The sequence below is a fragment of the Vidua chalybeata genome, chromosome 32, assembly GCF_026979565.1.
Source record: "Vidua chalybeata isolate OUT-0048 chromosome 32, bVidCha1 merged haplotype, whole genome shotgun sequence".
Lineage (NCBI taxonomy): Eukaryota > Metazoa > Chordata > Aves > Passeriformes > Viduidae > Vidua > Vidua chalybeata.
In genome coordinates this window covers 1,600,068-1,622,151 of record NC_071561.1, presented here as the reverse complement: position 1 = coordinate 1,622,151, position 22,084 = coordinate 1,600,068, and the positions used below count along the sequence as shown (strand labels likewise).

General features: G+C 63.1%; 1 protein-coding gene across 1 annotated transcript in view; it reads left to right on the top strand.

Moving 5' to 3' along the window:
- The first annotated feature begins 319 nt into the window (after window positions 1-319).
- Window positions 320-22,084, top strand: part of HDAC6 (histone deacetylase 6) — a 30,412-nt gene continuing 8,647 nt past the window's right edge. The window contains exons 1-21 of the mRNA XM_053968223.1: window positions 320-363; window positions 1,751-1,802; window positions 2,195-2,302; window positions 2,861-2,943; window positions 3,713-3,767; window positions 3,894-3,934; window positions 4,516-4,561; window positions 5,187-5,281; window positions 6,551-6,628; window positions 6,964-7,032; window positions 8,049-8,145; window positions 11,345-11,410; window positions 11,908-11,955; window positions 13,176-13,265; window positions 15,000-15,103; window positions 15,401-15,468; window positions 16,099-16,330; window positions 17,673-17,801; window positions 19,197-19,365; window positions 20,287-20,420; window positions 20,876-20,944. Of these exons, the coding sequence (XP_053824198.1) occupies window positions 1,800-1,802; window positions 2,195-2,302; window positions 2,861-2,943; window positions 3,713-3,767; window positions 3,894-3,934; window positions 4,516-4,561; window positions 5,187-5,281; window positions 6,551-6,628; window positions 6,964-7,032; window positions 8,049-8,145; window positions 11,345-11,410; window positions 11,908-11,955; window positions 13,176-13,265; window positions 15,000-15,103; window positions 15,401-15,468; window positions 16,099-16,330; window positions 17,673-17,801; window positions 19,197-19,365; window positions 20,287-20,420; window positions 20,876-20,944 (1,784 nt within the window). The 5' untranslated portion in view covers window positions 320-363; window positions 1,751-1,799. The remainder of the gene's footprint in view (window positions 364-1,750; window positions 1,803-2,194; window positions 2,303-2,860; window positions 2,944-3,712; window positions 3,768-3,893; window positions 3,935-4,515; window positions 4,562-5,186; window positions 5,282-6,550; window positions 6,629-6,963; window positions 7,033-8,048; window positions 8,146-11,344; window positions 11,411-11,907; window positions 11,956-13,175; window positions 13,266-14,999; window positions 15,104-15,400; window positions 15,469-16,098; window positions 16,331-17,672; window positions 17,802-19,196; window positions 19,366-20,286; window positions 20,421-20,875; window positions 20,945-22,084) is intronic.

Below are 22,084 nucleotides of genomic sequence, written 5' to 3'. Positions count from 1 at the left end.
CCCAACATGGCGGCCCCCCCATCAGCACACCCAACATGGCGGCCCCATGACCACACCTAACATGGCGGCCCCCATCAGCACGCCCAACATGGCGGCCCCCATCAGCACACCCAACATGGCGGCTCCCATCAGCACCATGGCGACCCGTAACTCGTCGGCATCGACAGGCCCCGCCCCTCATCGAGCTACGCCCTCAGCGAGCCCCGCCCTGTTAAGCCCCGCCCCACGATTCGCGGCGCCCCGCCCCAGGCGCGGCAGAACCACGCCCCCTCCTCATGGCCCCGCCCTTTAGTCTCGCTCCTGTCCCGCCCTCCCTTGGCGTCATCACGGCGCGCCTCGCGCCAGCGTCGCGTGGGGCTGCAGGTGAGCGAGGCGGCTCCGGGCCCCGCCCGGGACCCCCGAACCCCCCGGGACCCCCCGGGACCCCTGAGCCCCTCAGGCCCCCGGACCCTCCCCTGCCCATGGAGCGCCCCGGGCCCGTGGAGCTCCCGGCGCCCCCCCCCGTGCCCCCCCCCAGCCCCGATTGTTTCGCCCGGCCCCTCCCGCGCTGTCCCCCGTGCCCCGCGCTGTCTCCAAACCCGTGTCCCCCGGTGTCCCCCGGTGTCCCCCGGTATCCCCTGCCCCGTGTCCCGCCCCGTGTCCCCCACTCTCCCCCCGGTGTCCCCCGGTGTTCTCTCACTGTCCCCCGGTGTCCCCGACCCCGCTGTCCCCTCATTGTCCCCTCATTGTCCCCCCGCTGTCCGTAACCCGTGTCCCGTCCCATTGTCCCTCGCTGTCCCTCGCTGTCCCTGCTGTCCCTCGCTGTCCCCTCACTGTCCCCTCACTGTCCCCTCGCTGTCCCCTCACTGTCCCTCAGTGTCCCTAACCCGTGTCCCCTCACTGTCCCTCGCTGTCCCCTCACTGTCCCCTAGCTGTCCCCTCGCTGTCCCCTCAGTGTCCCCTCACTGTCCCTGCTGTCCCCTCGCTGTCCCCATCGCTGTCCCCTCGCTGTCCCTCACTGTCCCTGCTGTCCCCTCACTGTCCCCTCACTGTCCCTCACTGTCCCCTCGCTGTCCCTCGCTGTCCCCTCACTGTCCCCTCGCTGTCTCCTCGCTGTCCCCTCGCTGTCCCTGCTGTCCCCTCACTGTCCCTGCTGTCCCCTCAGTGTCCCCTCAGTGTCCCCTCGCTGTCCCCTCGCTGTCCCCTCACTGTCCCCTCGCTGTCCCTCACTGTCCCTCACTGTCCCCTCTCTGTCCCTCACTGTCCCCTCACTGTCCCTCCCTGTCCCTCAGTGTCCCTAACCCGTGTCCCCTCACTGTCCCCTCACTGTCCCCTCACTGTCCCCTCGCTGTCCCCTCACTGTCCCCTCACTGTCCCTGCTGTCCCCTCACTGTCCCCTCGCTGTCCCCTCGCTGTCCCTGCTGTCCCTAACCCGTGTCCCCTCGCTGTCCCTGCTGTCCCCTCACTGTCCCCTCTCTGTCCCTCACTGTCCCTCGCTGTCCCTCGCTGTCCCTCACTGTCCCTGCTGTCCCCTCACTGTCCCCTCGCTGTCCCTCACTGTCCCCTCACTGTCCCTGCTGTCCCCTCGCTGTCCCTCGCTGTCCCTCACTGTCCCTGCTGTCCCCTCACTGTCCCCTCTCTGTCCCCTCGCTGTCCCCTCGCTGTCCCTGCTGTCCCTAACCCGTGTCCCCTCACTGTCCCTGCTGTCCCTCGCTGTCCCCTCGCTGTCCCTCACTGTCCCCTCGCTGTCCCTAACCCGTGTCCCCCCCAGGCCCCCGCGATGCCCCCCCCCGCGCGCCGCTAGAGCCCCCCCGGCTGCCATGGTGAGAGGGGCGTGGCCAGCAGGGGGCGGGGAAGGGGCGGGGCCTGATGGGGCGTGGCTGGGTGTGGCCGGAGCCCCCGCGCGGCGCCGCCCCCGAAACGGAGCGGGGTCCGTGCGTGGAGGGGGCGGGGCGAGGGGCGGAGCCTCGGATGGGTGGGGTCCGAGTGGCTGTAACGGGGTGGGCGTGGTCTGCGTGTAGTGGGCGGGGCCTTTCTGGCTCCGCCTCCCATTGTACCTGAGGGTTCCGCGCGGGGCGGGGCTCCCGGGGTGTGGTTTGGTTGTGGGCGGGGCTTTGGACGGGTGTGGCCGGTGGGCGTGACCAACGGTGGGGCGGACGGGTTTGCCGGAGTGGGCGTGGCCTTGGTGGGCATGTCTGACCGTGGCTCCGCCCAGGGCCGCGCGGGGCGGCGGCTCCCCCAGCAGGGGGCGCTGTTCCAGGCGCGCCGGCGCGGGCGCGCGCGGGGCCGGAGGGCGGGGCTGGAGGCGGAGCTACAGCAGCTGGTAACGGGGGGGGGGACCCCAAAAATGGGGGAGTTTGGGGGGACATGTGGGTGGAGCTACAGCAGCTGGTAACGGGGGGGGACCCCAAAAATGGGGGAGTTTGGGGGGACATGTGGGTGGAGCTACAGCAGCTGGTAACGGGGGGGGGGACCCCAAAAATGGGGGAGTTTGGGGGGACATGGGGGGTGGAGCTACAGCAGCTGGTAACGGGGGGGGGGGGGGGGTCCAAAAATGGGGGTCTTTGGGGTCCCGGAGGGCTCTGGGTGGGGCGCTCCCAATACTTGGGGTGGTTGTTGGGGGGAGCTGCGGGTACCCCAAATTTTGGTCGCTTTGGGGGGGGGCCCGGGTTTGTGGGAGCCCATGGGGGCTCCCCTATAGCCGAGTCCCTCTGGGGCGGGCAGGGGGCTCGGGGACCCCCCGAGGGTCGGGGGGTCTTTGGGGTCACCCCGACCTGGGGCCCTTTTTGGGGATCCCTTCGGGGTGGGCGTGCTGCTGGGGGAGTCGGGGTGTCCCGGGACCCCCCCAGACCCCGATGCCCCCCCCACCCCCCCCGAGCAGGATTTGGGGGCCGAGGGCGCCGCTCCCACCGGGACGGGGCTGGTCAGCGATGGAGGGCACGGGACCGGGCAGGGGGACGGCCGGTACGGAGCCCCAAAACCCCAAATCCCCCAAATCTGTCCGATCCCCGGGAGCCCCAAATCCCCCAAACCCACCGGAGCTCCAAAACCCCAAATCCCCCCGGACCCCCAAATGCCCCAGACCCCCAAATTCCCTGGAGCCCCAAATCTCCCGGAGACCCCAAATACCCCAAATCCCCCAAATCCCCCAGAGTCCCAAATCCCCCAAATACCCCTGGAGCTCCAAAACCCCAAATCCCCCCAGACCCCCAAATTCCCTGGAGCCCCAAACCCACCAGAGCCCCAAATCCCCCGGAGCCCTAAATCTCCCAAATTCCCCGGATCCCCCAAATCCTCCAAATTCTCCCAGAACCCCCAAATTCCACTAAATCCTGGAAATCCCCCAGAGTCCCCAAAAACGCCAGAGCCCCAAATCCCACAAATCACCCAGAGCCCCAAATCCCCTAAATTCTCACAGAGACCCCAAATTCCCCAGAGACCCCAAATCCCCCAGAGGCCTAAATCTCCCAAATTCCACCAAATCCCTCAAACCCCCCAGAGCCCCCAAATCCCCAAATCCTCCAAATCCCCAAAGCCTCAAATCCCCCCAAATCCCCTTCCACCAACCCCCCAGACCCCTCCCCCAAAATGTTGGGATCCCCCCGGGGTTTTTGGGGTCCTCCTCTGGATTTTGGGGTCAAGGGGGTCTCCCCCAAACCCTGGGGTCCCCCCTGACCTTTGGGGTCCCCCTGGGGTTTTTTGGGGTCCCCCCTGACCTTTGGGGTCCCCACAGCCCCCCCGGGGGTCCGGCCCTGCAGGAGCTGCTCCAGCGCTGCGTCCCCGTCCAGGTGAGCCCCCCAAATTCGGGGTCCCCTCATCTTTTGGGGAGTCCTCGCCCGTTCTGGGGTCCCTGCGGATTTTGGGGACCCCCCCGGGATTTTGGGGACCCCCCTGATGCCCCCATCCCCCCCCAGTGCCGCCCGGCCAGCGATGAGGAGCTGCTGCTGGTGCACAGGTGGGGGATTTGGGGGATTTGGGGGATTTAGGGGGGATTTGGGGGGGGGTTGGGGGGGATTTGGGGATCTGGGGTCAGTTTGAGGGGGATTTGGGGGACTTGGGGACATTTGGGGGGGATTTGATGGGGGGTGCAAAGGGTCTGGGGGAGCACTGAGGGGTTTGGGGGGGATTTGGGGAATTTAGGGAGGTATTGGGGGGATTTGGGAGGGCTCAGATTTGGGGGAGCCCTGAGGAGTCTGGGGGTGACTTAGGGGGAACTGGGGGGGACTTGCAGGATTTAGGGTCAGTTTGAGGGGTGCTCCGAGGGATTTGGGGTGGATTTGGGGGGCTCTGCTTTGGGGGGGGGCCTTGAAGGGTCTGGGGGGGATTTTGGGGGGTTTTGGGGCGGATTTGGGGGGCAGCAGGGGGGGTCTGGGAGGTTTGGGGGAATCCCTGTGGGGTTTAGGGGGCGTCTCTGTGGGGTTTGGGGGGCCCTGAAGGGTTTGGGGGGGTCCTGGGGAGAACCGAGGGTCCCCCGGGGTTTTGGGGGGCTCTGGGGACCCCAGGCCAGCCCCTCAGGGTGGTTTTGGGGTCCCCCAGCCCCTCGTTCGTGGCGCAGCTGGAGCCCCCCGACAGCCCCAGCCCGGTAAGCGCCCCCGATCCCGGGGCCCGAGGGGGTCCCCAAATCCCTGAGACCCCTGGGAGGGTTTGGGGTCCAGGGGGGGTCCCCAAATCCCTGAGACCCCAGGAGAAGATTTGGGGTCTGGGGGGGTCCCCAAATCCCTGAGACCCCAGGGGGAGATTTGGGGTCCCTTCCCAGCCACTCAATGCAGGGTTTTGGGGTCTCACTGGGGGTTTTGGGGTCCCCCTGGATCCCTGGGGGGGTCCCTGGGGTAGTTTTAGGTTTCCCCCCGAGGTTTTGGGGGTTCCTCCATGGGGTTTTGGGGTTCCCCTGCCTCTGGATCCTTTCTGAGGGGGTTTTGGGGTCTCCTTGTGGGGGGGTTTGGGGTCCCCCTGATTCTGGGTTCCCCCGGTGGGGGTTTCGGGGTCTCCCTGGGGGTTTTGGGGTCCCTCTGATTCCGGGTTCCCCCCGTGGGGGTTTTGGGGTCCCCCCGTGTTCGGGACCCCCCCAACCCCTGTGGTTCGGGATCTCCCTCAGGTGTTTCGGGTCCCTTTTTTTGGGGTCTTTCTCCCCCCCCTCCCCTTCTCCCCAGGGTTTGGGGTCCCCTCCCCCATTTTGGGACCCCCCCCTGATTTTGGGGTGTCCCCAGGGGGGGTCGGGGCCCCGGCGGGCCGTGGGGGCGGCGCTGGCGCTGCTGGAGCAGGTGCTGGGGGGGGCCCTGCGCAACGGGGTGGCCCTGATCAGGTACGGGGGAAAAGTGGGGTACGGGGGGAAATGGGGTATGGGGAGGGGCAAAAATGGGGTACGGGGGGAAATAGGGTACAGGGGAGGGAAAAGTGGGGCACGGGGCAAAAAATGGGGTACAGGAGGGGCAAAAAGTGGGTACGGGGGGGAAATGGGGTACGGGGGGGAAATGGGGTACGGGGAGGGGCAAAAATGGGGTATGGGGGGCAATAATGGGGTAGGGGGGAGTTGGGGTACAGGGAGGGGCAAAAATGGGGTACGGGGGTGGAAAGTGGGGTACGGGGTGGGGGGAAAAATGGGGTACGGGAGTGGAAACGGGGCATGGGAGCAGAAATGGGGTACGGGGAGGGAAAAGTGGGGTACGGGGGGGGAGATTGAGGTACGGGGGGGCAAAAAATGGGGTGCGGGGTGGCCCTGATCAGGTACGGGGGGGAAATGGGGTACAGGGGGGGCAGAATTGGGGTACAGGGGGAGAAAATGGGGTGCAGGGTGTCCCTATGGGGTCTGTAGGGTTTGCCTGGGGGTTGTGAGGGTCTGTAGGGGTGCGTAGGGTTCTGTATGGATCCATAGGGTTCCATAGGGATCTGTGGGGTTCCCTGTGGATCCATAGGGATCTGTGGGGTCTGTGGGGTTCCCTGTGGATCTATAGGGGTCTGTGGGGTCCCATATGGATCCATAGGGGTCTGTGGGGTCTGTGGGGTTCCCTATGGATCCATAGGCATCTGTGGGGTCCCCTGTGGATCCATAGGGGTCTGTGGGGTTCCCTGTGGATGCATAGGGTCTGTGGGGTCCTATTTGGATCCATAGGGTTCCATAAGGTTATATAGGATTTCATATGGGTATATAGGGTTCCATAGGGATCTATAGGGTTTTTACAGGCATCTGTGGGGTCATACATGGATCCATAGGGATCTGTGGGGTCACATATGGATCCATAGGAATCTGTGGGGTTCCATAAGGATATATAGGGTTCCATGGGGGTCCATAGGTTTTCTGTAGGGCTCTGTGGGGTCCCATATGGATCCATAGAGTTCCATAGCGATATATAGAATTCCATAGGGGTATATAGAGTTATATAGGGTTCCATAGAAATCCATAGGGTCCGTAGGGGTTTGTGGGGTCACGTATGGATCCATAGGGATCTGTGGGGTTCCATAGGGGTATATAGGGTTCCATAGGGGTCTGTGGGGTTTCTATAGGGCTCTGTGGGGTCCCGTATGGATCCATAGGGTCCATAGGGATCTCTCCCATCTCTCTCTGCCCCCCCAGCCCCCAGGACCCCCAGGACCCCCCCCAGCCCGCGGCCGTGGCCGCCCGGGTGGCGCAGAAACAGCTCGGGGTGCAGCGGTGAGGGGGGCACCCACGGGGGGGGCACCCAGGGGGGGGGCACCGATGGGGGGGCACCCACAGGGGGGTCCCGGGGGGAACTGGGGGGTCCCGGCACCCCCCAGCGTTGGGTCCCTTTTGGGGGGGCTGAGGGGGTTTGGGGGGGTCAGGGTGCCCGGGGTCCCTTTTTGGGGGGGTCACGGTCCCAGGGGTCCCTGTTTGGGGGGTTTGGGAGTGGTTTGGGGTTTTGGGGTGGTTTTGGGGTGTTTGGGGTGTTTCTGGGGAGGTTTCAGGTGGTTTTGGGGGTGTTTGGGGTGTTTGGGGGGAATTTGGGGTCCCACCCCTGCCCCCCCCAGGGTCCTGATCGTGGATTGGAGCCCCCGGCCCGGGCGGGGCCTCCCCCAGCTCTTCCAGGAGGACCCCAGGTGGGTACAGGGGATACTGGGAGCACTGGGGCCATACTGGGAGCACTGGGGCCATACTGGGAGCACTGAGGACCATACTGGGAGCACTGGGAGCCATACTGGGAGCATTGGGCCATACTGGGAGCACTGGGAGCCATACTGGGAGCATTGGGCCATACTGGGAGCACTGGGGCCATACTGGGAGCATTGGGCCATACTGGGAGCACTGGGGCCATACTGGGAGCATTGGGCCATACTGGGAGCACTGGGGCCATACTGGGAGCATTGGGCCATACTGGGAGCACTGGGAGCCATACTGGGAGCACTGGGGCCATACTGGGAGCATTGGGCCATACTGGGAGCACTGGGGCCATACTGGGAGCCACACAGGGAGCTCTGGGGACATTGGGCTATACTGGGGGCAGTGGTCCATACTGGTCCGTACTGGCCCATTCCAGTCAGTACTGGTCTGTACTGGTCCGTACCGGTCCGTATTGGTCCATACTGATCTGTACTTGTCTGTACTGATCCGTACTGGCCCATTCCAGTCAGTACTGGTCTGTACTGGTCCGTACCGGTCTGTACCAGTCTGTACTGGTCTCTACTGGTCCATACTGGTCTGTACAGGTCCGTACCGGTCTGTCCTGGTCCATACTGGTCTGTAATGGTTTGTACTGGTCTGTACTGATCTGTACTGGTCTGTCCCGGTCCATATTGGTCTGTACTGGTTTGTACTGGTCTGTACTGATCTGTACTGGCCTGTCCCGGTTCATACTGGTCCGTACTGGTCTGTACTGGTCCGTACTGATCCGTACTGGTCTGTACCGGTCCATACTGGTTCATACGTCTCCGTACCGGTCTGTACTGGTCTGTACCAGTCTATACTGGCCCATTCCATTCTGTACTGGTCCATATCGGTCTGTACTGGTCTGTACTGGTCCATACTGGTCCATACCGGTCTGTACCGGTCTGTACTGGTCCGTACTGGTCTCTACTGGTCTGTACTGGTCTGTACTGGTCCGTACTGGTCTCCGCAGTGTTCTGTACTTCGGGGTGCAGTGGGGCCGGGAGCCGCCCCCCAGCGCCGGGCAGGGCCCCGGAGAGGGGTTCACCGTGGAGCTGCGCTGGGAGCAGGTATGGGATCCATAGGGGATCTGTGGGGGATCCATGGGGGATCCACGGGGGATCCATAGGGGATGGAGAGGGGTTCAGCGTGGAGCTGCGCTGGGAGCAGGTATGGGATCCATAGGGGATCTGTGGGGGATCCATGGGGATCCACGGGGGATCCATAGGGGATGGAGAGGGGTTCAGCGTGGAGCTGCGCTGGGAGCAGGTATGGGATCCATAGGGGATCTGTGGGGGATCCATAGGGGATCTGTGGGGGATCCATGGGGGATCTGTGGGGGATCCATAGGGGATGGAGAGGGGTTCAGCGTGGAGCTGCGCTGGGAGCAGGTATGGGATCCATAGGGGATCTGTGGGGGATCCATGGGGGATCCACGGGGGATCCATAGGGGATGGAGAGGGGTTCAGCGTGGAGCTGCGCTGGGAGCAGGTATGGGACCCATAGGGGATCTGTGGGGGATCCATAGGGGATCTGTGGGGGATCCATGGGGGATCCACGGGGGATCCATAGGGGATGGAGAGGGGTTCAGCGTGGAGCTGCGCTGGGAGCAGGTATGGGATCCATAGGGGATCTGTGGGGGATCCATGGGGGATCCACGGGGGATCCATAGGGGATGGAGAGGGGTTCAGCGTGGAGCTGCGCTGGGAGCAGGTATGGGACCCATAGGGGATCTGTGGGGGATCCATAGGGGATCTGTGGGGGATCCATGGGGGATCCACGGGGGATCCATAGGGGATGGAGAGGGGTTCAGCGTGGAGCTGCGCTGGGAGCAGGTATGGGACCCATAGGGGATCTGTGGGGGATCCATAGGGGATCTGTGGGGGATCCATGGGGGATCCATAGGGGATGGAGAGGGGTTCAGCGTGGAGCTGCGCTGGGAGCAGGTATGGGACCCATAGGGGATCTGTGGGGGATCCATAGGGGATCTGTGGGGGATCCATAGGGGATCCATAGGGGATCTGTGGGGGATCCATAGGGGATCCATGGGGGATCCATAGGGGATGGAGAGGGGTTCAGCGTGGAGCTGCGCTGGGAGCAGGTATGGGACCCATAGGGGATCTGTGGGGGATCCATAGGGGATCTGTGGGGGATCCATGGGGGATCCACGGGGGATCCATAGGGGATGGAGAGGGGTTCAGCGTGGAGCTGCGCTGGGAGCAGGTATGGGATCCATAGGGGATCTGTGGGGGATCCATGGGGGATCCACGGGGGATCCATAGGGGATGGAGAGGGGTTCAGCGTGGAGCTGCGCTGGGAGCAGGTATGGGACCCATAGGGGATCTGTGGGGGATCCATAGGGGATCTGTGGGGGATCCATGGGGGATCCACGGGGGATCCATAGGGGATGGAGAGGGGTTCAGCGTGGAGCTGCGCTGGGAGCAGGTATGGGACCCATAGGGGATCTGTGGGGGATCCATAGGGGATCTGTGGGGGATCCATGGGGGATCCATAGGGGATGGAGAGGGGTTCAGCGTGGAGCTGCGCTGGGAGCAGGTATGGGACCCATAGGGGATCTGTGGGGGATCCATAGGGGATCTGTGGGGGATCCATAGGGGATCCATAGGGGATCTGTGGGGGATCCATAGGGGATCCATGGGGGATCCATAGGGGATGGAGAGGGGTTCAGCGTGGAGCTGCGCTGGGAGCAGGTATGGGATCCATAGGGGATCTGTGGGGGATCTATGGGGGATCCATAGGGGGATCTATAGGGGATGGAGAGGGGTTCAGCGTGGAGCTGCGCTGGGAGCAGGTACCTATGGGGGATTTAGGGGATCCATAGGGGATGTGGGGGTGGGTTACGGGGCTATAGGGGCAGATGCAGGGGGTGTAGGGGTTGAGGTTTATAGGGGATGTAGGGGTTGCAGGGCCATAGGGGTTTATAGGGGATGTAGCGGTTATGGGGCTATAGGGGTTTATAGGGGATGTAGGAGTTATGGGGCTATAGGGGTTTATAGGGGATATAGGGATTGCAGGGCCATAGGGGTTTATAGGGGATGTAGGAGTTATGGGGCTATAGGGGTTTATAGGGGATGTAGGGGTTATGGGGCTGTAGGGGTTTATAGGGGATGTAGGGCTTGCAGGGCCATAGGAGTTTATAGGGGATGTAGGGGTTATGGGGCTATAGGAGTTTGTAGGGGATGTAGGGGTTATGGGGCTGTAGGGGTTTATAGGGGATGTAGGGGTTGCAGGGCTGTAGGGGTTTATAGGGGATGTAGGGTACAGGCAGGAGCTGTACGGGTATGGGGGCTATAGAGGATGGAGGGGCTATAGGGACTGGGGGGGGTTATAGGAAATTGTAGGGGGGCCTTTAAGGGACTATAGGGGCAGGGGGTCCTGGGGGAGCAGGGAGAGGGGGGCCTAGAGGGGATTATAGGGGTGGGGGGCTAATACAGGACTGTAGGAGTAGGGCGCTTATATGGGATTATAGGGGCAGGGGGAACTGTAGAGCATTATAGTGGAGCCTATATGGGACTATAGGGGTTGGGGGTTTATATGGGATTATAGGAGTAGGGGAGCTATAGGGGATTGTAGGGGCAGGGAAACCTATAGGGCATTATAGGAGCAGAGGAGCCTATATGGGACTATAGGGGCAGGGAGCTTATATGGGATTATAGGAGTAGGGGGAGCTATAGGGGATTGTAGGGGCAGGGGAGCCTATATGGGACTATAGGGGCAGGGGGCCTATATGGGGCCATAGGGGCAGGGGGGCTGTAGGGAATGCAGGAGATCTGGGGTGGTGTCGGGTCTGTAGGAGCTGGGGGGGCTGTAGGGGGGCTATAGGGGTCCATAGGATCCCCAGGGCTCTGTAGGGGGTCTATAGGGTTCCAGGAGCTCTATAGGGCGCCCAGGGCTCTGTAAGGCTCTATAGGGCCCCCAGGGCTCTGCAGGGCTCCCAGGGGCTCTGTAGGGTTCTATAGGGCCCCCAGGGCTCTGCAGGGCTCTATAGGGCTCCCAGGGGCTCTATAGGGCCCCCAGGGCTCTGTAAGGCTCTATAGGGCCCCCAGGGCTCTGCAGGGCTCTATAGGGCTCCCAGGGGCTCTATAGGGCCCCCAGGGCTCTGTAAGGCTCTATAGGGCCCCCAGGGCTCTGCAGGGCTCCCAGGGGCTCTGTAGGGTTCTATGGGGTCCCCAGGGCTCTGCAGGGCTCTATAGGGCTCCCAGGGGCTCTATAGGGTCCCCAGGGCTCTATAGGGTCGCGCTGTCCCAGGCCGGTGTCACCGATGGCGATCACGCCGCCGCCGCCTTCCACGTGCTGCTGCCCATCGGCCTGCAGGTGGGGGACGGGCGGGGGGACGGGGGCTTGGGGTCACCGGGGGGGCTTGGGGTCACCGGGGGGGTTTGGGGTCACCGGGGGGGTTTGGGGGGTTTGGGGGGTTTGGGGTCCCTTGGGGGGTTTGGGGTCCCTGTGGGTTTGGGGTCCCGGTGGGTTTGGGGTCCCTGTGGGTTTGGGGTCCCTGTGGAGGTTTGGGGTCCCTGGGTGGGTTTGGGGTCTCTGGGGGGGTTTGGGGTCCCTGTGGGTTTGGGGTCCCAGTGGTTTTGGGGATCCTGCGGGTTTGGGGTCCCTGTGGAGGCTTGAGGTCCCTGGGTGGTTTGGAGTCCCTGGGTGGGTTTGGGGTCCCAGTGGTTTTGGGGATCCTGCAGGTTTGGGGTCCCTGGGGGGGGGTTGGGGTCTCTGTGGGTTTGGGGTCTGTGCGGGTTTGGGGTCCCGGTGGTTTTGGGGACCCTGCAGGTTTGGGGTCCCGTCCCCCTGACCCCATTGTGTCCCCCCAGTTCCAGCCCCAGCTCGTCCTGGTCGAGGCCTCGCTGGAGGATTTGGGGGTACGGGGGGTCTGGGGGCTTTATGGGGTCTGGGGGGTTTCTGGGGTTTGTGGGGTGCTGGGGGGGCTCAGGGAAGTCTCCAAACCCCCTGGTGCCCCCAGGAGTCCCTGGGGGGTCTCTGGGGGTCCCTCACAGCCCCTGTCCGCAGGGGTCTCTATAGGGTCTCTATCTATAGGGTCTCTATAGGGTCTCTCATCCCTTGGTGTCCCCAGAGCTTCCTGGGGGTCTCCCCTGCTGGGGTCTCCATGGGGTCTCTATGGGGTCCCTGGGGATCTCTATAGGGTGTCCGGGGTCTCTATGGGATCTCTGTGGGATCTCTATAGGGTCTCTGTGGGATCTCTATAGGGTGTCTATGGGGTCTGTGTGGGGTGTCTATAGGATGTCTGTGGGGTCTCTATAGGGTCTCTATAGGATCCCTTTTGTCCCAGGGCTCCCTGGGGCTCTCCCCTGCCAGGCTCTCTATGGGATCTCTATGGGATCTCTATGGGATCTCTATAGGGTGTCTATAGGGTCTGTATGGGATGTCTATGGGGTGCTATGGGGTCTGTCTCTATAGGGTGTCTGTAGGGTCTCTATAGGGTCTCTATAGGGTCCCTTTCATCCCAGGGCTGCCTGGAGCTCTCCCCTGCCGGGCTGTCTATGGGATCTCTATAGGATCTCTGTAGGGTGTCTATGGGGTCTGTGTGGGGTGTCTATAGGATGTCTGTAGGGTCTCTATAGGGTCTCTATAGGGTCCCTTTCGTCCCAGGGCTCCCTGGGGCTCTCCCCTGCCGGGCTCTCTATGGGATCTCTATGGGATTTTTATGGGATCTCTGTAGGGTGTCTATGGGGTCTGTGTGGGGTGTCTATAGGATGTCTGTAGGGTCTCTATAGGGTCCCTTTCGTCCCAGGGCTCCCTGGGGCTCTCCCCTGCTGGGCTCTCTATAGGATCTCTATAGGATCTCTATGGGATTTTTATGGGATCTCTATAGGATCTCTATGGGGTCTGTGTGGGGTGTCTATAGGATGTCTGTAGGGTCTCTATAGGGTCTCTATAGGGTCCCTTTCGTCCCAGGGCTCCCTGGGGCTCTCCCCTGCCGGGCTCTCTATAGGATCTCTATAGGATCTCTATGGGATCTCTATGAGATCTCTATGGGATCTCTATGGGGTCTGTGTGGGGTGTCTATAGGATGTCTGTAGGGTCTCTATAGGGTCTCTATAGGGTCCCTCCCTGTCTCCAGGGCTCCCTGGGGCTCTCCCCTGCCGGGCTCTCTCTCCTCACCCACCTGCTCTCGGCCCTGGGCAGGGGGCGGCTGCTGCTGCTGCTGCAGGTGAGGCTGTGCGGGATCTATAGGGGATCTATAGGGGATCTATGGGGGATATAGAGGGGTATGGGGGATCTATGGGGGATCTGTAGGAGATATAGAGGGGATCTATAGGGGTATGGGGGATCTATGGTGGATCTATAGGGTGTATGGGGGATCTGTAGGGGATCTATAGAGGGTATGGGGGGTATAGAGGGGGTATGGGAGGTATGGGGATATAGGGGATCTATAGGGCATCTGTAGGGGATAGAGGGGTGTGGGGAATAGAGAAGATGTATAGGGGATAGAGGAGATGTGGGGGTATAGGGCAGATAGGGGATAGAGGTGATATAGGGGATCTATAGGGAATAGAGGGGGATGTGAGGGGTATGGGGGTATAGGGGATCTATAGGGAATATGGGGGGCATGGGGGATATAGCAGTTACATAGGGGATAGACAGGGATAGGGGCAGTATAGGGGATCTGTAGGGCATCTATAGGGGACATGGGGAATAAAGAGAGGAGGGGGAGTAGAGGGGGATATATGGGGTATATATAGGAGACATATGGGGGATATATAGGCATATATAGGAGACATAGAGAATATATAGGGATATATAGGAGACATATAGGGGATATATAGGGGGTATATAGGGGATATATAGGAGAGGATGTATAGGGCATGTATAGGGGATATAAGGGGAATATATAGGGGATATATAGAGGATATGTAGGGAATATATAGAGGATATGTAGGGGATATATAGGGGACATGTAGGGGATATATAGGGAATGTATAGGGGATATATAGGGAATGTATAGGGGATATATAGAAGATATATAGGGAATATATAGGGGACATACAGGGGATATGTAGAGAATATATAGGGGATATATAGAGGATATGTAGAGGGTATACAAGGGACATATAGGGGATATATAGGGGATATATAGGGGACATGTAGGGGATATATAAGGGATATATAGGGAATGTATAGGGGATATATAGAAGATATATAGGTGATATATAGGGGACATATAGGGGATATATAGAGAATATATAGGGGATATCTAGAGGTATATAAGGGACATATAGGGGATATATAGGGGATGTAAGAGGTATGAGGGATATAGCACTATAGGCGTCTGGGGGCTATGAGGGTGGGGGGCTATAGGGGATATAGGGGTGTGGGGGCTATAGGGGCTGCTTTGGGGGGCTGTTTGTTTCAGGGCTGTTTTGGGGGCCGTTTTTGGGGGGCTCTTTGTTTTGGGGGTACTGTTTGTTTTGGGGGGACTGTTTGTTTTGGGGGCCGTTTTTGGGGGATCTTTGTTTTGGAGGCTGTTTTGGGGGGCCCTTTTGGGGGGACTGTTTGTTTTGGGAGGCTGCAGGGGCTGGTTTTGAGGGTCTCTTTGTTTTGGGGGGCTGGTTTTGAGGGTCTCTTTGTTTTGGGGGATGTTTTGGGGGACCGTTTTTGGGGGGGCTCTTTGTTTCAGGGGGCTGCAGGGGCTGGTTTTGGGGGACTGTTTTTGGGGGGGCTGTTTGTTTTGGGGGGCTGCAGGGGCTGGTTTTGGGGGGCCGTTTTTGGGGGTTGTTTTTCGGGGGCTCTTTGTTTTGGGGGCTGTTTTTGGGGGGCTCTTTGTTTCGGGGGGCTGCAGGGGCTGTTTTGGGGGGCTCTTTGTTTCGGGGGGCTGCAGGGGCTGTTTTCGGGGGGCTCTCTGTTTTGGGGGCCGTGCGGCCCCCCCTGACCCCCCTCTCCACAGGGGGGCCCGGATTTGGGGGCGTCCCCTGGGGGGGTGGGGGCCGTGCTGCGGACCCTGCTGGGGGACCCCGGGGATCCCCCCGGGCCCCTCACTCCCACCCCCAGGTGAGGGGGCTGGGGGGTCACAGGGGAGGATTTGGGGGGCTGGAGGGGATGGGGGTGGGCTCTGGGGTGTTTTGGGGTGCTGGGGGAGCTTCTGGCGGGTTTGGGGGGACGGGGGAGTATTTGGGGGGGCCTGGGGGGGTTTGGGGAGCTGTTTGGGGGGCTGGGGGTGTGAGGGCGGCTGGAGGGGATTTGGGGGAGCTTCAGGAGGGTTGGGAGCTCGGGAGGGGTGGTGGTCCAGGGGGTGCTGGGGGCAGTTTGGGGGCGCCCCCAGTCCCCCAAAAGCTCAGTGTTCCCCAGTGGCCTGGCCAGCATTGCCCGCACCCTGAGCGTCCACCAGCGCTTCTGGGGCTGCCTGCAGAGCTTCGGTGAGGGGGGACCCCGGAATCTGAGGGGGGACCCCGGAATCTGAGGGGGGACCCCGAAATCTGAGGCGGGGGGGAGCCCTTTGAACCCCCCAAAAACTGAGCGCAGGCTTTGGGGGGTGCGCTAGGCCCGGTTGCTAAGGAGTCACCTTGGTTGCTAGGCCGCCATATTGGGTTGCCGCCATCTTGGTTTCTCTCAGGGACACCCCCAAAACCGCCCCCAAAAACCCCAAAACCCCCCCAGGCACCCCAAAAACACCCCCCAAAAACCCCAAACCTCCCCCAAAAACCCCAAAACGTTCCCAGACACCCCAAACCCCCCCCAGACACCCCAAAAAACACCCTCCAAAAAACCCCAAACTCCCCCAAAAACCCCAAAACGCTCCCAGACACCCCAAACCCCCCCCAGACACCCCAAAAACACCCTCCAAAAACCCCAAACCTCCCCCAAAACCCCAAAGCCCCAGACACCCCAGAAACCTCCCAAAATCCCCCTCAAAACCCCAAACCTCCCCCAAAATCCCCCCACCCAGACACCCCAAAAGCCCCTCAGGGTCCCCCAGAACCCCTCGGGGACCCCCGGAGCCGGGGCCGCATTTGGGGTGCCCCCCTGAGGAGCCCCCCCCTGCGCAGAGATCGAGGAGGAGGAGGAGGAGGAAGAGGAGGAAGAAGAAGAGGAGGACGAGGAAGAGGAGGAGGAGGCGGAAGAAGCAGAGGAGGAAGGGAACGAGGATGAGGAGGATGAAGAGGAGGAAGAGGAGGGGGAGGGGAACCCCCCGGAGACCCCCCCGGAGCCCCCGAGCAGAGCCAGGGTGGGGCTGGTGTACGACCCCCGCATGGAGGAGCACAGGAACACCTGGGACAGGTGAGGGACACCTGGGACAGGTGAGGGGCACAGGAACACCTGGGACAGGTGAGGGACACCTGGGACAGGTGAGGGACACGTGAGGGAGGAGCACAGGAACACCTGGGACAGGTGAGGGACACCTGGGACAGGTGAGGGACACGTGAGGGAGGGGCACAGGAACACCTGGGACAGGTGAGGGACACGTGAGGGAGGAGCACAGGAACACCTGGGACAGGTGAGGGACACCTGGGACAGGTGAGGGGCACAGGGACACCTGGGACAGGTGAGGGACACGTGAGGGAGGGGCACAGGAACACCTGGGACAGGTGAGGGACACGTGAGGGAGGGGCACAGGAACACCTGGGACAGGTGAGGGACACCTGGGACAGGTGAGGGACACGTGAGGGAGGGGCACAGGAACACCTGGGACAGGTGGGGGACACCTGGGACAGGTGAGGGGCACAGGGACACCTGGGACAGGTGAGGGACACGTGAGGGAGGGGCACAGGAACACCTGGGACAGGTGAGGGACACGTGAGGGAGGGGCACAGGAACAGGTGAGGGAGGGGCTGGGGATTCCTGTCCCAAGGGGTGGGTTTGGGGTGATTTTGGGGTTATTCTGTGGTGATTTTGGGGTGGTTTTGGGTGATTTTTGGGTGGTTTTGGGGTGTTTTTTGCTGTGATTTTGGGGTGATTGTAGGGTTATTTTCGGGTGGTTTTGTGGTGATTTTGGGGGGATTTTTGGGGTGATTCCAGCTGTTTCTGGGTGTCTTGCAGCCAGCACCCCGAGGCCCCGCAGCGCCTGCCCCGGGGGTGATTTTGAGGTTATTTTGCAGTGATTTTGGGGGGATTCTGGGGTGATTCCACCTGGTTTTGGGTGTTTTGCAGCCAGCACCCCGAGGCCCCGCAGCGCCTGCCCCAGGGGTGATTTTGGGGTGTTTTTTCGGATGGTTTTGGGGTGTTTTTTGAGGTGTTTTTGGGGTGTTTTTTGGGGTGTTTTTTGGGATAGTTTTGGGGTGATTTTGGGGTGATTTTGCGGTGATTTTGGGGTGATTTTTGGGGTGATTCCAGCTGTTTCTGGGTGTCTTGCAGCCAGCACCCCGAGACCCCGCAGCGCCTGCCCCGGGGGTGATTTTGGGGTTATTTTGCAGTGATTTTGGGGTGATTTTGAGGTGATTTTGGGGTGATTTTTGGGGTGATTCCAGCTGTTTCTGGGTGTCTTGCAGCCAGCACCCCGAGGCCCCGCAGCGCCTGTACCGGGGGTGATTTTGGGGTTATTTTGCAGTGGTTTTGGGGTGATTTTGAGGTGATTTTGGGGGGATTTTTGGGGTGATTCCAGCTGTTTCTGGGTGTCTTGCAGCCAGCACCCCGAGGCCCCGCAGCGCCTGCCCCGCGTGCTGCAGCGGCTGCAGGAGCTGGGGCTCGCCCAGCGCTGCCTCCCCGTGCCCGCCCGGCCCGCGAGCCACCGGCAACTGCGCGCCTGCCACACGTGAGGGGCACGGGGGGACGTGGGGGGGGTCCTGGAGGGTCCTGGGGGGGGTCTTGGGGGGATTATGAGGGGTTTTGGGAGGCACATGGGGGTTCTGGGGGGATATGGGGGGTCATAGGGGATGGTCTGGGAGGGTCATGGGGGGTCCTGGGGGGGTCTTGGAGGGTCCAGAGGAGTCCTGGGAGGGTCTTGAGGGGGTCTTGGGGGGCTTTATGGGGGGACATGGGGGGGTCTGGAGGGACGTGGGCGTTCATGGGGGCTCCTGGGAGGGTCTTGGGGGGGGCTTATGGGGAGGTCTTTGGAGAAACATGGGGGGTCCTGGGGGGAAATGGGGGGTCTGCAGGGTGATGGGGGAGGTCATGGGTGAGGGTCCTGGGTGGTCTTGGAGGGTCCTGGGGGAGTCTTGGGGGCTTATGGGGGGGTCTTGGGAGGCACATGGGGGGTCCTGGGGGGACGTGAGGGGTCTTGGGGGGGGCTGGGAGGTCATGGGGGTCACCCTGGAGGTGTCCTGGGGGTTCTGGGGACGCGGGGGCCTGGGGGGTCATGAGGAGGTCGTGGGGGTCCTGGGGGGAACATGGTGGGGGGTCATGGGGGTTCTTGGGGGAAATTATGGGGAGTCTTGGGACGCACCTGAGGGGGACCTGGGGGAGGTCTTGGAGGGTCCTGAGGGGTCTTGAGGGTCTTGGGGGATTATGAGGGGTCTTGGGAGGCACATGGGGGGTCCTGGGGGGTCATGAGGGGTCCTGGGGATGTCCTGGGGGTCGCCTTGGGAATCAGGGGGGTTCCTGGGGGGTCATGGGGGGTCCTAGGGGGGTCCTGGGGGCCATGGGGGATGGCCTGGGAGGTCATGGGGATCCTGGGGGTCACATGGGGGTCCTGGGGGTCACATGGGGGTCCTGGGGGGGTCCTGGGGAGGTCATGGAGGTCCTGGGGGGGGACGTGGGTGGTTCTGGGGGGACATGGCGGGGTCATGGGGGTTACTGGGGGACATGGGGGCTCCTGGGGGGTCTTGGGGGGTTTACGGTGGTCTTGGGAGGCACATGGGAGTATTTGGGGTGACCCAGGTGTTTTCGGTATTTGGGGTGACCCGGGTGTGGGGTGACCACTGTATTTGGGGTCCCCTGGCTGTTTTGGGGTGACCTGGGTTTGTGGTCTCCTGGCTGTTCTGGGGTGACCCATGTGTTTTGAGGTGACCGGTGTGTTTGGGGTCCCTCGGCTGTTTTGGGGTGCCCGGCTGTTTAGGGGTGCCCCGGGTTTGGGGTGCCCTGTCTGTTGTGGGGCGCCCCAGCTGTTTCGGGGTGCCCGGCTGTTTCGGGGTGCCCGGCTGTTTCGGGGTGCCCCAGCTGTTTCGGGGTGCCCGGCTGTTTCGGGGTGACGCTGCTCTGGGCTCCGCAGGCGTGCCCACGTGCGGGCGCTGTCGCGGTGCGCGCTGCTGTCGCCGCGGGCGCTGCGGGCGCTGGCGCAGCGCTACCCCAGCGTGTACCTGTGCCCGCGCTCCTTCACCTGCGCCCGCCTGGCCGCGGGCGGCGCCTGCGCCGCGGTGCGGGCCGTGCTGCGCGGACAGGTGGGCACGGGGGCACAGGGGGCATGGGGGGCATGGGGGGTACGGGGGGAGCACGGGGGGCACGGGGGCACGGGGGGGCACGGGGGGCACGGGGGGACAGGTGGGCACGGGGGGCACACGGGGACAGGTGGGCACGGGGGCATGGGGGGCACGGGGGACAAGTGGGCACGGGGGCACACGGGGACAGGTGGGCACGGGGGCACGGGGGGGCACGGGGGGGCACACGGGGACAGGTGGGCACGGGGGCACGGGGGGCATGGGGGGTACGGGGGGAGCACGGGGGGCATGGGGGCACGGGGGGGCACGGGGGGACAGGGGGCACAGGGACAGGTGGGCATGGGGGACAGGTGGGCACGGGGGGCATGGGGGCCACGCTGGGGACAGGTGGGCACGGGGGCGCTGTGCTGTGGGGCAGGTGGGCACGGGGTGGGGCATGGGGGCACAGGGGGGTAAAGGGGGCTGTGCTGGGGGGGACAGGTGGGCACGGGGGGGCAAAAGGGGGGAAGGGGGGGTCTGGGGTCTGAGCCCTGCTGGGCTCCCCGGTCCTGCCGGGGTTTGGGGGCTCTGTGGGGTCGGGACAGCGTTATGGGGTTGGGGGCATTGCTGTGGGGTCAGGGGGGTCTCAGAGGGGTTTGGGGGGGTCTGTGGGATTGGGGATCTCTGTGGGGTTTGGGGGTCGCAGGGGAATTTGGGGGTCCATGGGGGGGGTACCGGTGGGGTTTGGGGGGATCTCTGGTTTTGGGGTCTCACGAAGTTTGGGGGAGTCCCAGTGGGATCTGGGTTCTCTGTGGGGTTCGGGGCTCACTCCACGGGGAGTTCTCGGCGGGGTCTCTCTGGGGATTCAGGGGGCCCTTGTGGGGTTCGGGGGTCCCGGCGGGGCTCGGGGGTGGCGGTGCCCCCCTGACCCGCGGTGCCCCCCAGGTGCGCTCGGCGCTGGCCGTGCTGCGCCCCCCCGGGCACCACGCCCGGCCCGGCGCTGCCGGGGGCTTCTGCCTCTTCAACAACGCGGCCGTGGCGGCGCGGCACGCACAGCGCCTGGCGGGGACCCCCCTCAGGTACCGGCAACGGGGGGACCCCCTGGGATAACGGCAACGGGGGGACCCCCCTGGGATAACGGGAACGGGGGGACCCCCCTCGGATAACGGGAACGGGGGGACCCCCCTGGGATAACGGGAACGGGGGAACCCCCCTGGGGTACAGGGGGAATGGGGACTCCCCTCGGGTACCAGGGGAATGGGGGAACCCCTCGGGTACAGGGGCTGGGGACCCCCCCTCAGGTAATGGGGGGTTGGGGTCCCCCCTGGGGTAACGGGGATGGGGGAACCCTCTCAGGTAACGGGGGACGGGGACCCCTCCAGTATGGGGGGATCCCCTCGGGTACAGGGAATGGGGATCCCCCTTGAGTACTGGGAGACCCCTTCGGGTATGGGGGACCCCCCCTCACATATGGGGGTACCGGGGTTGGGGGACCCCCCCAAACCCCCCGGGTCCCCCCTCTTGCTGTGCCCAGGGTGCTGATCCTGGACTGGGACGTTCACCACGGCAACGGCACCCAGGAGATCTTCGAGGAGGACCCCAGGTGGGGAGGGGGCTTGGGGTGCTCCAGGAGGGGTTTGGGGGTACCCAGGGGGGTTTGGGATTTCCAGGAGGGATTTGGGGGTCTCCAGGGGGGGCTTGGGGTGCTCCAGGAGGGGTTTGGGGGTTCTCAGGGGAGGTTTGGGGTCTCCAGAGGGGTTTGGGGTTACCCAGAGGGGGTTTGGGGTCTCCAGGGGGATTTGGGGGTCTCAGGGGGGGTTTGGGGGGGGTCTCCGGGGGGTTTTCGGGGTGCTCTAGAGGGGTTTGGGGGTACCCAGGGAGGGTTTGGGGTGCTGGGGGAGTTTGGGGGTCCCCAGGGGGTCCTGGGGTAGATCCTGTAGATTTTGGGCGTCCTGAGGAGGGGCTCAAGGGGTTCCAGTGACTTTGGGGGTGCTGGGGGCTTTTGGGGTGCTTAGGGTTGTCCCAGGGCTGCTCTAGGGTGGTTTGGGGTTCTTGGGTTGCTCTGGGCAGTTTTTGGGTCCCACAGGGATTTGGGCAGTTTTTGGGGTCCTGCGGGGATTTGGGGCACTCTGGGGGAAGTTTTTGGGGTCCTGCTGGGATTTGGGCAGGTTTTGGGGTCCTGTGGGGATTTGGGGTGCTCTGGGGAGATTTTTGGGGTCCCACAGGGATTTGGGGTGCTCCGGCGCAGTTTTGGGGTCCCGCAGGGATTTGGGGTGCTCCGGCGCAGTTTTGGGGTCCCACAGGGATTTGGGGCTCTCCGGGGCAGTTTTTGGAGTCCCACGGGGATTTGGGGCACTCTAGGGCAGTTTTTGGGGTCCCACGGGGATTTTGGGGTGCTCCGGGGCAGTTTTTTGGGTGCTGCAGGGATTTGGGGTGCTCTGGGGAGATTTTTGGGGTCCCACGGGGATTTGGGGCGCTCCGGGGCAATTTTGGGGTCCCGCAGGGATTTGGGGCTCTCCGGGGCAGTTTTTGGAGTCCCACGGGGATTTGGGGCGCTCCGGGGCAGTTTTTGGGGTCCCGCGGGATTTGGGGCGCCCCGGGGCAGTTTTTGGGGTCCCACGGGGATTTGGGGCATTCTGGGGCAGTTTTTGGGGTCCCGCGTGATTTGGGGCTCTCCGGGGCAGTTTTTGGGGGTCCCGCGGGATTTGGGGTGCCCCGGGGCAGTTTTGGGAGTCCCACGGGG